Source organism: Schistocerca cancellata, chromosome 7, assembly GCF_023864275.1.
Source record: "Schistocerca cancellata isolate TAMUIC-IGC-003103 chromosome 7, iqSchCanc2.1, whole genome shotgun sequence".
Taxonomy (NCBI): Eukaryota; Metazoa; Arthropoda; class Insecta; order Orthoptera; family Acrididae; genus Schistocerca; species Schistocerca cancellata.
Window position 1 is genome coordinate 411,354,733 of NC_064632.1, and position 18,676 is coordinate 411,373,408.

At 38.8% G+C, this 18,676-nt stretch overlaps 1 protein-coding gene across 1 annotated transcript in view; it reads right to left on the reverse strand.

Annotated features, from left to right (window-relative positions):
• Positions 1-230: 230 nt before the first annotated feature.
• LOC126092802 (tetraspanin-17) overlaps positions 231-18,676 on the reverse strand; it is a gene marked incomplete at its 5' end in the record, with an annotated part of 110,270 nt that continues 91,824 nt past the window's right edge. The window contains one exon of the mRNA XM_049908531.1: positions 231-4,561. Within this exon, the coding sequence (XP_049764488.1) occupies positions 4,493-4,561 (69 nt within the window). The remainder of the gene's footprint in view (positions 4,562-18,676) is intronic.

Below are 18,676 nucleotides of genomic sequence, written 5' to 3' on the forward strand. Positions count from 1 at the left end.
AGGGCAATAAAGCTGTTCGATCATCCTATGTTATAGGGTAACATTGTGATAAGCAAATTACTTTCACAGTAAGCAAGCATCCGATGTGAGGACCTTGAAAACATGTCTACATGGAACTAGTTTGTGTTGCAGCTAGCCTACAGTTTGTAAGAACTGTAGGTGACATTTACAAAGCTTGTAATCACAGACATCTCAAATTGATTCCATAAATACTCATATACAACTCCAACTTTATAATCAGGATGATTTAATAATACAGTTTAGGTTCACTACATACAGTTCCTCACATAAAAAATTGTTTAATATAAAACTATAATTGTCACTGAAAACTCCATTCTGACTAAGTTAACTGAAAAGAGAAAGTTTGGTGAATGTCTGATGATTTGTTTATTACAGTACAAATGGTTTTTATTAATAAAACAGCAATTTGTAAATTACAATTTGGATTACACAGTATTTCTGGCATACAGTTGAAACTCGTGACATAGCTTTCACTTTCACATGGAACTCAGCAAAAAGTGCACTCAAAAATATCAAGACATGTCTTTAGATGATAATTTTATATTTTGCTGCTAATTCCACGAGAACCACTCAAATGACACACAGATTGATCACAAATATGGTGTTTTGAACCTGAGTGAAAATCATCGTTTATTTATTAGCTTTTGGAAGCTCGTATGAGCAATGGCACCTTGGTTTCAAACAACTTTGTTTTGAGATGTTACATCTGCAAAATGAGTTATTTGCATATATTTCCTGGTGTACCAATGGAAGAAGGAACATGAGTCTTTATAATTTTGTGAAAATAATACACAATTTGATCAGTATAAGGATGTATAATAAATGATTTGTAGTTCACAGGTTATTTTGACAAACACCTCCAGTGACTATTTCTTAAGATTGTATAAAGGTTGTATTCATTGGCCACTTACAATACAATACACAAAATATATTTACTTGAGCCACTACAGCACTCATGATATACTAACAATTTTCAGTTGTGCGTAGAGTGAAACAGTAACTAAAATAACAGTTAAAAACAATACTGTCAACTAATTATAGTTATATTCAAGAATAGTATACAGCTCCTATGTAGTGCTTATTTCACTAATACAAAAACAGACAGCAAAATGATTATGTAATTGTAAAATGAAAGTCCTATCTGGCATTCAAACTCCAAGTTAGCAATTTTGAACAAAATGAGGCAATGGCAAATATTTCCTGTAGATGTTGCACTGAAACTATCAGAATAATATTATGTCTAAACAAACACAAAATACTGAGAAGTTAGCAGTTTGGGATAAGTTATCAGAACATGAAATATTTATTTCTCATTGACACAATCTAGGATAGCTTCAAATTAAAACACACCTGAAAATCTGACAAATACTTTTCTACTGCTTTATTGGCAACCCTATCACGAACAAATACATGCAATAGTCAATCTGCAGACATATCATCATAATAACAGTTGGTCTTTAAATGAACTTTTCATAGACGGTACACAAATACATACACCTGTGGCAATACTGATTGTTAATATCATTCTCAAATAAATAATAACTCGAAGTTGTTAACTTGTGATACATTTGATTTACCAGAGAAATGTAACTGTATAGACAGCAAGCATGAAAGTAGCTAAGAAGCTTTGGGTAAAGCAACATAATTGTTTCTGACAGTAATAAATAACCACAGTCATGACGATTGTGTGAATCAAAATCAGTTATTCCATATGACTCTACTACATATTTAACTTTGGAATACAACCATGCCCAATTCCAAAAGTGTACGATTTGAAACTTACTTAGATTATGTTTTAAAGCATTAAAGGAAAACATTTTGATTATGACACATGTAAAAAATGTCTATGAAATGTAAAAATGAATAATTATGTCTGAGGGAGGAGTGAGTACACAAGGTATATAAGTTTTTAAATTAATAAACTCAAAGACAATGTGAATGGCATGCTGTTGGTTACATTTTACCCCCTCTAAAATTATTGCTACTCAATCAAAACTGTACTAATCAATGTTAGAAAGACCTCTGAACATTCATATATAGCTGCCCATCTCTTTTAAGGACAAAATTACATTAATATGAAACAATGATTGTCAGAATCTATTGGTCACCACAGATTTCAACACATAGCAAGCCTTTCAACTGGTTCAACAGATGCATCTCAACAAGTTAACATTACTTAGCTATATCATTAGTACACTCTTCTTAAAGTACTTCAAAATTCACTAAAATAAATTTAACATAGGCACAATAAAATAACTTTTTATAGGTCCTTCATAAAAAATTAAAATGATAGAATACTAAAAAAATACAAAAGATTCAAAACATATGCAATTTAAAGCCAAGTATTTCCTTAGCTGCATAGTAGCTTATAATTTGCAGGACATAGTGATGTACAAAAGAATTTATGGTTACAGAATATTCAATTAGTAATTTCAAGATATAAAAATATGAAATGCTAATCCATTTAAACTGCTTATATTCATCAAAATACATTGGAGTTCTGGAATCTGATCTGTCATTCTCACATTTATATGAAAACAATAGTTTTAAGTTACGTAACAATAAATTATATCAGTTACAAATAAAAGTAAAAGCCGGAAAAGCTGTAACTGTGTTAGTACAATGGAGGAAACTGTTCAGTGAAAATTACAAAAACATTAATGTTGAAATTGTGACCCACTTAATATTAGAATCACAGATGTGCCACCACCAAAATAAACTAAAAATTTCACAGAGAGAGTACATCATCTTCTGCTCTGAGAAATATGATACATGGAAATAAACCTTATTTTCTGGAAAAGATTACACAGCCTCACACATTATTCACACAAATATAAAAATTTAGATTTTATACAATTTCAGAGAATGAATATATATCATAATCTTTAAGCAAACGAATGAGTATTTTTCACATAATAATATTACTGAACAATATTTTATAAACGAATTTACATGTGATACCTGTCACAATGGTGTACTATATCTGGTAAGAATGACTTTACGACTTATCTGGATTCTTTCAGATACTATCACTAACCTTAAAATGACAATATTTCTTCAACTTTGCAACATTAACAGTGAAGACTCTATATGATGTAATAAAGGTAATTGTGTTAAAAAAAATGAAATAATTAACCAAACATTTCAACATACAAAAATTTATTTATGTTGCAGTAAGTAACATGTTGGTAAAAATTTTTCACCATTACTGCAGCAGGCTTTCACTTGTATTGTATCCTATCCTGGATATGTTGTGGTCATATTTTGTATTTCTTTAACACTTACAATCCAATATTTTCTACAGAAACGACTGATAGTATTATTTGTATATTACTGAATGATCACAAAAAATTATATCAGTTAACAAATAAGTGTAACAACACCACAACCCATAAGTCAATACACTTTGTAAACATCCTGTAGAACACAATGAAGGTATCAATCTGAATGAACTTCTGCTGGTCAATTTGCTTGTAGCAATAATGACACTTAAAAATTAATTTTAACTGGGCTACACTATATATTCTCAATAACACAATAATTTGGAAACAAACTGAATATAAATACTATAGCATGATCAATGTTATGACCAGTCAATGAAAACAGTTTTAATGCCTAATTATTTTTACTTCTCTGGAGACCAAACAGAAAATCAGTGCAACATTCCTAGTTATAACATTGCAGCCACTGCGTAGCCCGTTTTATCCTGAAACAGGATTATGAAACATAGAAAATCAAAACGATTTTTGAATTTTCGTGAGTTAAGATATTTATGCAGAAATATATTGAATTTGTAAAAAAAGTTTCCCTAAAAAAACCTTTGTAAAAAGTTTGCACTGCAACAGAAGCAAATGGATAAAAATGTTCCAGCATAGTAATCCAAGATGCACTGTTCAATCACTACACAAGTTTAATATTTCACATACCATGTGATGAAAAATTACATTGGCAAAGAGTTTTTTCATCCCTGCAGGTATTATAGTAAATGCAATAGCACATTTTGTAAACAGATAGCATAATATATTCTTTGCATATGGAATAGCACTTTGCAGTTAACAGAAAATACTGTTTCACAGCAATAGAACTCAGTTAATATTATTATTCCAAGTTTATATCCAATTGTTCCAGAAAATATTATTTATATTCCACACTGTTTGGATATATGAAGTTTGACACATCACTTTATAAATCAGCAACAGCACTACAATATAATTTTATTACAATTGCATCATCACTGTAGAATGTTGAATTAGTATTGTTAATCTCACAAATATTATTTTGTCCATGCATTAGCAGTCCATAAACTCAATAGTTGAGTTTGTTGTCAACAGTTTTTTGTACGGGCCCCACACTGAGAAGAAAGATGGGAAGGATGTCCAACAGCAGTTTAAAGCTGCACTGGTTTATGCATCCTTCTTACACCTTGCTTCAAAAATGTTTGTCGCTAGACAGCAGTGGGGGCCCGAAACTGTCAATGCCATTTTGCTTTCTGTGCAAATATGTCGGCCCTGAGGTTCTGGGCGAAACAGATCCCCAGTATCTGTAACAAAAATGATCAAACTATATATATATTCGAGTATAAGAATATATAACGTAAGGCCTATTCAAAACTTAAGTACTGAACTTTAAATTAAAATAATTTAGATGTAGTGCTCATCCAATAAAACTTAAGGACTTAGTTCATGCAGTGAATAATGTTTATCTTTCCTTATCTTTGATACATGGTCTGATTTCTGAGTCTTGCATCACTTTCATAACCACAAATATACTGGTAAATAATGATACATATTTTTTCTTTTTTATTCATAAATATGAGCAAATGTGTTTATTCAAGTAGTATAGAATTCCTAGAAAAATATTACTTATGTTATTAGGTTATTACACTAACTTCAAACACTATTTGTAGGATGTGACTGAAAAAATACAAAGAAATATATACAACATGAACATAAAAATCAACTCATCACAATTTGTCTTTGATTGTCTTACCTGTACAGACAACTTGACAAACACCTGTTCCCTAATAAATAGTTCAACAAATATCAGAACATGAGTATGTATTGGCTGATTTTTTAAATAGTGAGTGTCTTTTGTGACTGCTATTAAACCATCCTACATACACAAGCAAAGAAGATGGACTGTAAAAAGAAGTGTAGAAAACAATGCCAAATCTACCGTTACACAAGAAATGGCTGAATAAAAAAAGTAGCAACAAAAAAATAAAAATCGCCCATAACCACTTTCGTATGTCGTCTAAAATCTACAATTTACATCTATTTCTTCTGAATTTACCAAGTAATGCACTTTCGACCAATACTACAACTACTTCCACCAATACTACAATAGAACACTATATTTACAGGAGCAATAATTTGATGGCGCACATATAGTTTTTGTTAGTAGGGTACCTATTGACTGTTCTTCAATTTCACCACCTCCCAAAAGAAAGTTTGTAACAGCAACTCCCAGGATTATTTCAAGAAATGACTTGTAGGCTGTAAAAATTCTGAAAATGTTTTGTTAAGAAATTTTAAGTCAAATACACTTTAAGATCATACAGACATACACACTCTAGAACTCAGAACCAATGGGATTCGTTTAAATATTACAATTCTGATCAGAAGGTTTCTGTTTTTCAGTTTCTAGCTTGGTAAAAACACAATTGCTTTTCAATTACTTGATAAGAAACAACCTACATCATTCACAAAAAATGTATATAAAAGGTAATGACAGAGATACTGCTTCATTTTAATTCTCTATCATTCTCTTCATTCGGTCTATTGACAGACATTACTACCTTGTATTTCAAACCACTGTAGTCTTCGTCTTTACAAAACGCTTCTGATATGGCCTCACTCCAGTAATGAACAATTCAACGAATGTCAAAACATCTCGGTTTCCTTCATTTTTTGATGTTTTAGTCTCCATCTTGAGCTCTCCTTTTTACATACAATCAGATGAGTAACAAAAGTCAGTGTGTGCAAGTCAGTGTATTGCAAAAGTTGCCAAGAACTGATGTGTGAAGATCGTTTATAGCTGTCAAAACTGCTCACACCCTGCAATTACATGATCTATACTGTCTATTAGGTAAAGTGTAAGTTGCACCAGTGACAGCTGTCCTCTATTCAGTAAGTCAAAAACAATTCACAATCACTATAATCAGTATGCAATACTTATGTTGTTGTGACAGCTCTGGCAGAGACAGTTTTATCTCATATTTCATCCAATTTCTCCTACATATTTCAAACTGTGTAACTATAATGCTAATGTTTAGAAGGATATTTTATTTTCTAAGATAAAATTGTCTAAGAAGTATATGATAATTTTTAATTTCCTACTCAAGATGTTACACAAGACTATAATAATATACAGGAACAAGTTGTTCTTGAAGTTTTCTGCATATGGTAATAAGTCATTTAAAGAATGGCCAAACAGGTGATGCTGCTTATGTCAGAGAGGGAATAGTAGTGGACCACAGACAATCTCTCTCAGAGAGACTGCCCAATGGGTAATACCCTTGGCTCATATTCAAGTGGAGAGGGGGGGGCGGCAGAAGGTGTGAATACCCTTCCTGGCAAGTAGATGAAGATTTTCCGTGGCTTTGCTCCATCAAGTAAGACAAACGCCATCATGGATTGAAAAGACGCAGGTGATATCTTTTCTTGTTCTTGTGCCAACAACAGAACTTCTGCTTTGGCTCCAATGATCATATTGCTGATAGGACGTTAAGGCAATACCCTTGGTGAAACATAGATGCTTCCAGCTACCATTTTCTTTTGAAGTCACTCCTCCTTTGCATCAACTTCAAGGTCAATGAATACAGAGGAAGTGAACAGTGTTCTACATAGATATAGTGTTGACCTCTTCCACTGCAATATCTGTCTGCTTCTTTCCTAAGTTTTAAATGACCTGTTACTCAGGGAAATATCACCTTCTTCGCAAAAAAGCGTACATTAAGGAGAATGTCGTGAACGGACTGCATTCATTTCTGGTAAGCTCATAGAGTTTAAGCTTTGGTAAGGGGCGCTTCACAATATGACTGGAGCATACCATTCAGAAGCTGAGGTTATCCTCTTGCTTAGAACTGTCAGTGCAAATTGACAAATAATTACAGAGCTGTCACAATGCGCTAAGAAATGTTATTTTTCAATGAAATCCATTCTAGACTCCCTCTTGTACTTATCTAAATCGAAAATAATTATGTGCCTTTTCGTTAAGGTTAAACAGCTGACTTCACCTCCGGGAGAGAACTGAAATCTGATGACCACCAACTTCAGCACAAAGTCCAAGTGGCTCTATCTCTCAGTGGTGATTTGAAAATGCCATTTCCATAAGTGGGCATTGAATCAAGTGGAATATCAACGACTGTAGATCATAAAAGAAGTCAACAGACTGACTCACCGTGAGGATTGTCACTGTATGACTAATAGCAGCTCTTCTCCAGACTCCATATGGATGACAGATACTGTGGTTGTTCTGCATGTACCAGTGCCAAAACCTCTTTGTGGATAGCGTTTATCATACTCAGATGAGAAGGTCTCACTGGTCAGTACAACTGGACTGTTCATTATCAAAACAGATGGACTCACAAAGGAGGAGCACTCTACTGAATCTTTTTTTAATGTGGATCTTATAGTTAGCAATGGCAAAAATGGTAACCAAAGTTTCCTTGTAAAATATCATTCTCACGCTCTGACTGGAATGACAGTAACACTGGTGTAGCTATCAGAACATATTATGCCTAAAATGGTATCAAAAAGTAAAGTAACACAAGATGTTGTTTGTGTGAGAAAGCTTTCTTCTAGTAAGGTTATCAATGATGGAATGATATCATCGAAACCCACAACGTAATTGACTGAGGAGCAGTCCCGATTCAATGGCCCACACAGATTGTGGTTCACCATCCTATCCAAGCAATTTTTATCGCAAATGACAGCATGTCGGGTCCTCCTTAAAGAGGCAAATTGAGATCCTCTTCCTCTCTGAATTGTTATAGTTTCCTGTTTTTTTGTTTAAAAAGATGTAGAGGAGCCTATGGGTCCTGTTTCGTGGATGATATAACGCTGCTTTCTTTATTGTAGAATCCATAGGCCCAACTGTATATCTCAGCGACATACCTGTGATAACAGAAGAGTGGATGCTGGTTGATGGTCACGGTCTGTGTTGTGAACTGTTCTTCCACTGCCTGGGCTGTGTATCTTGACCACTCAGCATTACATCAGCAACTAAACACAGTCCCTCTCCCACGCAAGCTCCTGCTGGAGACCTCCCCTTCTACTGTGGACTTCGTGAGACGATTCAGGGCGTTCAGAATCACGTCATGACCTCTCTTCTTACTCTTTTTTATAAATGCCAGTTTTTGGCCATCGGTAGAAGCAAACCTGACAGGTATTCTGCAGATGGTCAGCACGTGAGAGCCAGAGCCATCTGCCTGCCCAGCACTGCAGAATGGCAACACTCCACAGGGTTTTGTGGTCTTCTTAGATGGCCTTTAACATACGTCACTAACAACAAAGGGGATAATGTGATTGTCTGTTTCTGAACGTTACCACAATGATCAAACACAAACAGTTGTACATACTGCATACAGATAGCTCCTCTCTGCATTCATTTTGATTACTTCATGTAATACACGGTCACATTAATGTGACCACTTCCTACATTCGACGTCAACATGCAGTAGTCACACAGACGGCAGATGGCAGCACTAGCACTGAAAGTTATATAAAGCATGTTGGAGGATGTGGACATTGTCGTAATGCACAAGTAGTGATACATCTAACGTCCACATGAGCATTACCACTGCCTTTTGGGCCAAGGGTGGAAGCATTTTAGAAGCAGCTAAGTTTGCAAATGTGTGTGTGTGTGTGTGTGTGTGTGTGTGTGTGTGTGTGTGTGTGTGTGTGGGTGGGTGGGTGGGTGGGTGGGTGGGTGGGTGGGTGGGTGGGTGGGTGTGTTTGTGTGTGTGTCGCCATGGTTAAACTATACAGTGCCTGGCAAAACGGCGCTCTTCAAAACAGACGCCGAATCAACTGTGGTGCTCCACAGCCATAGATGACAGGGGCGAATGACAACTGTGGAGATGTATACAGACCACAGTCCTGGAGTCGACATGGCTCCACATCCGTATCAGAAGCTTCCAGAAACATAATGGCTCTTGTCCTGCATATCTTGTTGTGGTCTGCACTGCCAAAGGATTCTGACAGGTGGTCTTATTAATGTAACTGGGCAGAGTATCTACAGAGCAGGAAAATGCGAAACTGTTGAGAGAGTTTGTGAGAATTGAAGGGCATATCACTGACACACAGGAGTGGAGAAGAGTGATTTTGGCATTTAGAATACATATAATGATCAGCCATAACATTACGAGCACCGACCTACTATCGATATAAAGCTATCCGGGCGATGGCAGCATCTACCTGGCGAGCATTGTTAGACACATGCACAGTGCATGTAGTATCAGTGAGCATGCTGTCCATATGTAGAATGAGGAAGGTGCACAATCTCTCTGAGTAGGACTGAGGGCAGATCGTAATGGTGGCTCAGCACAAGCCTCTCAAAAACGGTACGACTTGTCGGGTTTTCTAGAAGTGCTGTGGTGTCTTCAACACATGGCAAAGCCAAGGTGAAACCAGGTCCAGACGTCGTGGGGTGGCTATCTCTCATTACAGTGGTCAGGCGTTGCTGGCTGGGCAGACTGGTAAAACACACGACAGGCGGCGAACAGTGGCGGAACTAACATCAAACTTCAAAAATGGTTCAAATGGCTCTGAGCACTATGGGACTCAACATCTTAGGTCATAAGTCCCCTAGAACTTAGAACTACTTAAACCTAACTAACCTAAGGACATCACACACACCCATGCCCGAGGCAGGATTCGAACCTGCGACCGTAGCAGTCCCGCGGTTCCGGACTGCAGCGCCAGAACCGCTAGACCACCGCGGCCGGCTAACATCAAACTTCACTGCTGTGTCTGAACATATGGTGCACCTAACACTCCCAACAATGGTCCTCCGCAGCCGACGACCTATATCTGCGCCAAAATTGACACCACAACATCGTAACTATGACTGGAATGGACATATGACTATCGGCACTGGACGTTGGGACAGTGGCAGAGCATTTCATGGTCTGATGAATCCCTATACCTTCTTCATGCCGATGGGAGGGCGCCAATCCGTCGTTTTCCATGGGAACAGCTCCTTGACGCCTGAACTGCAGGACGGAGACAAGCTGGCAGTGACTGAATTATGCTCTGGAGAACATTCACGTAGATATCCATTGGTCCAGTGCAGCTCGTCCAAGGCACCATGGCAGTCAAGCTGTATCGTACAATGATTGCAGACCACGCACATCCCTTCATGAAGGTCATGTTATCCAATCAAGATAATGCACCATGTCACAAGGCAGGAGTATGCTGGAGTTGTTCCAGGAATACAGTGGCGAGTTCCAATTGATTTGCTGGCCTTTCAACCCGCAATATCTGAACCTGATCGAACACATCTGAGATGTGATTGAACGTGGCATCAGAGCTCGTCGCCCCCATCCCAGTATTTACAGGAATTAGATTCAAATGGTTCAAATGGCTCTGAGCACTATGGGACTTAACATCTGATGTCATCAGTCCCCCAGAACTTGGAACTACTTAGACCTAACTAACCTGAGGACATCACATACATCCATGCCCGAGGCAGGATTCGAACCTGCGACCGTCACGGTCGCGCGGTTCCAAACTGAAGTGCCTAGAACCGCTCGACCACAACGCCGGCAGGAACTAGGTGACTTGTGCGTGCAGATGAGGCACTAACGCCACCCAGTGGCCTGCCAAGGCTTGATTTCTTCCATGCCTTGATGCACTGCTGCTGTTATCCGTGCTAAAGGCGGACATACCGACTATTAAGTAGGTGGTCACAATGTTGTGGCTGATCAGTGTAACTCATTGTGGAGAGGTCAGAAAGTCACAAATTCCTGAGTACAGACAACACCAGCCTCGTCAGTAGTTGCAGGGGTAAAAGCCTGGATGATCGGCTGCTCTGTTCATGTAACATTAATCGCTGACATCTTGCTATGTTACATTACTGGCCATTAAAATTGCTACACCACGAAGATGATATGCTACAGACGCGAAATTTAACCAACGGAAGAAGATGGTGTGATATGCAAATGATTAGCTTTTCAGAGCATTCACACAAGGTTGGCGCCGGTGGCGACACCTACAATGTGCTGAAATGAGGAAAGTTTTCAACCCATTTCTCATACCCAAACAGCAGTTGACCGGCGTTGCCTGGTGAAACGTTGTTGTGATGCCTCGCGTAAGGAGGAGAAATGCGAACCAACACGTTTCCGACTTTGATAAAGGTCGGATTGTAGCCTATGGCGATTGCGATTTATCGTATCGCGACATTGCTGCTCGCGTTGGTCGAGATCCAATGACTGTTATCAGCATATGGAATCAGTGGGTTCAGGAGGGTAATACGGAACGCCGTGCTCGATCCCAACGACTTCGTATCACTAGCAGTCAAGATGACAGGCACCTCATCCGCATGGCTGTAACGGATCGTAGAGCCACGTCTCGATCCCTGATTCAACATATGGGGACGTTTGCAAGACAACAACCATCTGCACGAACAGTTCGACAACGTTTGCAGCAACATGGACTATCAGCTCGGAGACCATGGCTGCCGTTACCCTTGACGCTGCATCACAGACAGGAGCGCCTGCGATGGCGTACTCAACGACGAACCTGCGTGTACGAATGGCTAAACGTCATTTTTTCGGATGAATCATGATGGTCGCATCCGTGTTTGGCGACATCGCGGTGAACGCACATTGGAAGCGTGTATTCCTCATCGCCATACTGACATATCACCTGGCGTGATGGTATGGTGTGCCATTGGTTACACGTCTCGATCACCTCTCGTTCGCATTGACGGCACTTTGAACAGTGGACACTACATTTCAGATGTGTTACGACCCGTGGCTCTACCCTTCATTCGATCGCTGCGAAACCCTACGTTTCAGCAGGATAATGCACGACCGCATGTTGCAGGTCCTGTACGGGCCTTTCTGGATACAGAAAATGTTCGACTGCTGCCCTGGCCAGCACATTCTCCAGATCTCTCACCAATTGAAAACGTCTGGTCAATGGTGGCCGAGCAACTGGCTCGTCGCAATACGCCAGTCACTACTCTTGATGAAGTGTGGTATCATGTTGTAGCTGCATGGGCAACTGTACCTGTACACGCCATCCAAGCTCTGTTTGACTCAATGCCCAGGCGTATCAAGGCCGTTATTACCGCCAGAGGTGGTTGTTCTGGGTACTGATTTCTCAGGATCTAAGCACCCAAATTGCGTGAAAATGTAATCACATGTCAGTTCTAGTATTATATATTCGTCCAATGAATACCCGTTTATCATCTGCATTTCTTCTTGGTGTAGCAATTTTAATGGCCAGTAGTGTAGTTATGTGAATGACTGAAAACTACGAGAAACTGCAGCTGTTACATTTTCTGAGACATACAACACTACTGAATGGTTTACTATGTATGCATCCTCTTGACTAACAAATGTTGGAGGAAAAATTTCTGATCTGGAATTACTCTCAATCATATTGTCGCCAGGTATTAGCTTAAAGAATTTAAATAGAGAAAGGGATCGATTGAAGTTAAATGCAGTGGGAATTCGTGAAGTGCAGTAGCAGGAAGGCTAGGACTTCTGTTCACGCCACTACAAGGTTATCATCACAAAATCATATAGGGATAATGCATTAGTTAGTCTAATATTGAATAAGGAAATAGGAATGACGATGAGCCAATAAGAACATCATCGTGAACGCATTATTGTAGCCAAGACAGAAACAAAACCATTACCCATCACGGCAGCAAAAATCTATACGCCTGATACCTCTGCAGATGATGAAGAGATTGAAAAAATGTACGATGAGGTAAAAGAAAATATTCAAGTAGTTAAGAAAGACGAAAATTTAATTATGACAGGCTAGAAGAAAAGAAAAAAGTAGGATAACATTCACTGTAGCAAAGTAATGAAAGGAAAAGCTACAGCGCAATGTAATCGTTGCTAACACAATTCAAGAACCATGAAAGATGCCGCGTACGTAGGAGAAACTAGAGACACATAGGGATTACACAGTAGTACGAAAGAGACTCTGAAACAGATTTTAAACTGCAAACCATTTCCTGAAGCAGACGTCATCTCTTATCATAATGTATCGTTTATTAACTGTGAACCTGAAAAATGCAGAAAGCTAGGAAATTAAGGGGATGGCAACCAATAAGCTGAAAGAACGAAAGGTTATCGAGAAGTTGAAACTGAGAAGTAGACAGCAACTGAATGAAAGAGAGAACAGGAACACAGCAGAAGACGAATGGACAGGTTTGAGAATTGGTATAATCAAGACAGCAAAGGTACAACTAGGAAAACAGACAAGGCTCAGTAGAAATCCATGGCTAATACACGAGACACTGAATTTAACTGATAGAAAGAGATAACATAAAAATGCAGCAAGTGGAACAGGCAACTGATAATAGATACGTCTAAAATGTGGCTCAGATAAAGAGCAAACTGGCAAAGCAGGAATGGCTGTCGAACAAATCCAAAACTGTAGAAACATGTATAGTATTCGTAGTAAACAAAGGCGCAGACTACAGGAAAGTTAATGAGACGTTTGGAGAAGAGAGAAGCACTTGTGTGAATATTAGGAGCGTAGATGGGAAGCCAGCACTACGTAAAGGAAGGTAGCTTGAGACGTGAAATGTTTATACAGAAATGCTATACAAATGAAAAAGCTCTATGACGGTATTCTGGCAAGGGAAGAGATGTAGATGAGATGGAAGATATGGCAGTTCGAGAAGAATCTGACAGAGTACTGCAAGGCCTAGGTCGAAACAAAACAGTGGAGTAGACATTCCTTCAGAATTGTTGTGATCCTTACGAGAACATACCATCACAGAACAATCCTACCTCTTAAGAAAAATATGTATGACAGCTAAAATACCTTCAGACTTCGATAAGAATGCAATAATTTCAGTTTCAAAGTAGGCAGGCGCTGGCAGGTATCAATTTTACAGAACGATGTGTTTAATAAGTCATGGTTGCAAAATACTGACAAAAATTATTTACAGAAGAATGGAAAAAACTGATGGAAGCCGACCTAGGGGGAGATCAGTTTGGTTTCCACAGAAATGTAGGAACACACAAGGCAATATTGAATCTGCAACATTATCTTAGCAAGCAGAGTGGAGGCAGATAAACCTTCGTTTAAAGCATTTGTAGCTCGAAATAAAGCATGTTGACAATGTTGACTGGGTCACAGTCTTCGATATTCTGAAGGTAATGGAGATATAACACAGGAAGTGAAATATATCTACAACTTGAACAGGAACCACACTGTGTTTACAATAGTCAAACTACATAAAAGCAAGGACGTAGTTGAGACAGTTGTAGCCTATCCCCAGTGTTGTTAAGTTTGTACATGGACCAAGCACTAAAGGAAAGTATGGTGAAATTTGGAGAGTTGATTAAAGTTCACAAGAAAAAACAGCTTTGTGATCTACAAATCACATTGCAATGATGTCAGAGACTGCAAAGGACTTGGAAGACCAATTGAACAAAACGGGCATTGTCTTGAAAAGACACAAAGGAGATATTGAGGTAATTAGATTATTAAATAAGACACTACAAGCGATTGATGAATTTTGCTATTAGGATAACAAAATACACTTACTATGACCGAACTGGATAAGTTACAAAATGGAGACTGATAATAACAAGAAAAGCTTTCATGGTAGTTTAAATGGGTAGGGCGGATAACTAATGACACTAATGAGGATGTACTGAATCGGAGTGAGGACAGAAGAAATGTATGGCAGAACCTGACTGAAAGGAGAGATCGCTTGATACGTGATGTCCTGCGTTATCAAGGATTCGTAAGTTTGGTAATGGAAGAAAGTGCGTGGGGAAATAACTGTAGAGGGAGACCAATGTTTGACTACAGTAAGGAGGTTCAAATGGATGTCGGCTGCTGAATTACGCAGAAGTGAAAAGGACTGCACATGATAGAGTAGCATGGAGAGCTGCATCAAGCCAGTCTTCGGACTGAAGGCCATAAATGCAGAAGCAGTATGGCATTGTTGGCTGGTTATTCCACGAGGTGGCTCAGGTGCCAGTCGGAAAGGGTGTTCTTTGTAGGCGCACGTTGACCCTTTTCATGTAGATAAGCGACACACACTTTGTATATCTATTTGCAGAGTAAAGGCGAATGAAGTGGATTCAAATATAGTGTAATGTTTTGCTCGTGTTGCATGATGATAATAATGAGAGAAGGAGAAGTTGAAATTCAGTACCGTCACTCGAATAGCACCACGGGGGCCGCCAAACTTGACACCCCCATCCGGCCGACGGATCATCATCAACGGTGTTGTCACATAACCTCACCCCATGAGACAGTGCGTCATCATCAGTTTTCTGCTATATTAGCAGGTCCTTTGCCTCTCCATTTTCTGCGATCCATTGCTTCCTTCTTAAGGCTGCTGTAATTGTACCATCCATCACGTCATCCAGTATCTGAAATCTCTTCCTTCCTCGTTTCCTTTTCTCTTCTACATAACATTCTAAAACTGTTTTTATCAGTCCGTCATTCTTTCTTAATATATGCCCAATCCAATTTCTTTTTTTTTTTCATTCTCAGTACCTCTTCATTTTTTACTCTGCCCATCCAACTTATTCTTTCCATCCTCCGCCATGTCCGCATCTCAAAAGCCTCCAGCCTTTCTCTGTCTTCCTTCCTCAAAGTCCACGTTTCGGCGCCATACAGTAGAACACTCCATACAAGACATTTCATGAGTCTCTTCCTGAGTTCTCTGTCCAGACAATTGCAGAACATTCTCCTTTTCTTATAAAATGCCTCTTTTGCCATTGCTATCTTCGTTTTAATTTCTGCGGTGCGCTTCCAGTCGGTGTCTATCCTGCTTCCAAGATACTTAAAATTTTGCACTTGTTCTAGTATTTCTCCATTCAGCATAATTTTTATTTCTTTATTTCCTCCTAGTGCAAATACTTTTGTTTTCTAATTTTTATTCCATAATTTTTTTCCGTTAGCTTCAATGGTGTCCACCAAATCCTGCAATTCTTTTTGCCCTGCAGCTAGAAGGACCATGTCATCAGCAAATCACAAACACCCTCCTCTCCTTCCTCCAATTTATACTCCTTTGTCATCTAATGGCATTGGTCAATCATATTTTCCAAGTAGAGGTTGAAAAGAGTAGGTGATAGCATCCTTGTCTTACTCCTTTTCCTAGTCCGATCCAGTTTGTACTTTCTCCTCTCACTTTAACTGAAGCTTTTTGATTAAGATATAATGAGTTTACAAGTCATCTGGTTTTCCAGTCCACTATCTTTTTCCCTCATTACAGTCGACAGCTTGTCCCAAACCACACTGTCAAATGCCATTTCTGGATCGATGAGGCACATATATAAGTCTCTTACTTTTTCCGTAACCCTTTCTCCCTAGATTCGTAGGAGCCCTATTGCATCTCTGGTGCCCGTATTCCATCTAAAGCCAAACTGCTCCTAGCCAAGATTCTCCTCCATTATTTTTAAAGTCTTTTATTAATTATTCTTAACATCACTTTGGCTGCATGTGAAATGAGGCTGATTGTCCTGTGCTCACTGCATTTTTGGGTTCCTTGTTTTTTCGGTAATAGAATCATAACTGTTGTCAGGAAGTCCTCAGGCCATTCACCACTGTCATGTACTTTATTACATAACCTCAATATTTCTCTTATTCCATCTTGGTTCAAGCATTTTAATATTTATCCCGATATCGTATCTGTACCTACCGCTTTGCCATTTCTCATTGCAGCTAAGGCAGACTTTACTTCTTCCATTATAATGGTTGGTCCTTTCTCGTCATCACTTACACTGTTGTGTTATTCAAGTTCCAGAGTTTCTGGTTTGCGATTTGTGTCATATAGCTCTTTTAGATATTCTTTCCATCTCTGGAGGACATCGTCACGATCTTTGTACACTACCTCTTCGTCTTTACTCAAAATTTCCATAGTAGCACTTGCTGCTCTGTTTTGTTCCCATGTCATAGTCTTTACACTGTTGTATAGTAAGTCGTATCTTCCCTTCTTGTCCAGTTCTTCAATTGCATCACATTCCTGTATCAGCCATTTTTTCCTAGCCTGCTCTGTTTCTCTTCGCAGTTCGTTATTTAACTTTCGGTATATCTTTCTTGCATCTTCAGTGTTCTTGTTTTTAAATTTTCTTCCATCCTTCATCTTGGAAATAGTTTCTTGTGTGACCCATAGTTCTTTTCTTACCTTTTCCCTTTTACATATCCTATATTTTGCTGTCCTGTTTTAATGATTCCTTCTTTCAGCATATTCCAGTACTCGTTGACATTATCAGGTGGTTCTTTCTCCCGTAATGTCTTTAGAAACTCACGTGACAGCATTTCTGTAATTTGTTCTTTGTTGGATCTTATCTTATCTAGATCCCACTTCTTCACCATGGTCGCCTTCTTCAGTTTTTTTCATTCTTACTTCTATTTCTGCCATAAGTAAGTTGTGATCGCTATCAATATCTGCACCTGGTAATGTGTGCATCTTCTTGATTCCATTCCTTTATCTTTCTTTTACCACTATGAAATCGATTTGGTTTCTGTATTTATCTCCTGGTGATTTCCAAGTGCAGAGCCTCCTCTAGTGGTTCTTGAACCATATGTTTGCCGCTATCAGCTGCCTTTCCCTGCAGAAGTCAATTAACCATTCACCTCTATCATTTCTCTTTCCAAGACCATGGCTGCCTACTATGTTTCCCTCTCTCCCTTTTCTTACAATGGCATTCCAGTCTCCCATTACTATTTTGCAGCATTTTTTATTTTCGTCTATTATTCTCTCTAATACATTGTATGTTTCCTCTAAAATTTGGTCATCATGTTCTGAAATTGGTATATACACCTGAACAATCAGTAAATCTTTTTGTGCGCCTTTCAGCCTTATACCAATAACTCGGTCATTTGCACAGTCCACGCATTCCACACATTTAGCCAATTCCTTTGTCATAATCATTCCTACTCCATTCATTCCTTTTATTTCTCCTCCTGAATAGTACAATACATATCCATCTGACTGTAATTCTCAACGTCCATTCCATCTTACCTCAGCAACTCCAATGAGGTCCATATGATTCTTTTCCATATCTCTTTTGAGGTTTTCTAGTTTTCCTGCTTGTAGCAGAGTTCTAACATTCCAGGTACAAATTCTAGTTTTGATGTTTTTGCTCCTTTCAATCGCGGGCCGGATCAGGCTGCAGGGCGCCGGCTGCCCGCAAGTGCTGAAGAGCTTATATGAGGGGCAGACACAGAGAATACATCGTCCCCCTACAGCTCTGAGACTGCCCCTGAGCCGTGATTTGGTAGCTCAATTGAGTAATGGACTGCGCTTGAAGGGCAGGGATGTAGGTAATGAGCTAGACGGAAAGTTAGCCTACGTACAAGGTTTAAAATAGGTGCTTTACTTGGTCAAATTTGAAACTGTTGCGCTACGAAAGGCTACTTACAAAGTTTCGATAAACAATGTATAGTGAACTACCTAGAGCAGGGGTCTCCAAACTACGGCCCGCGGGCCGAAA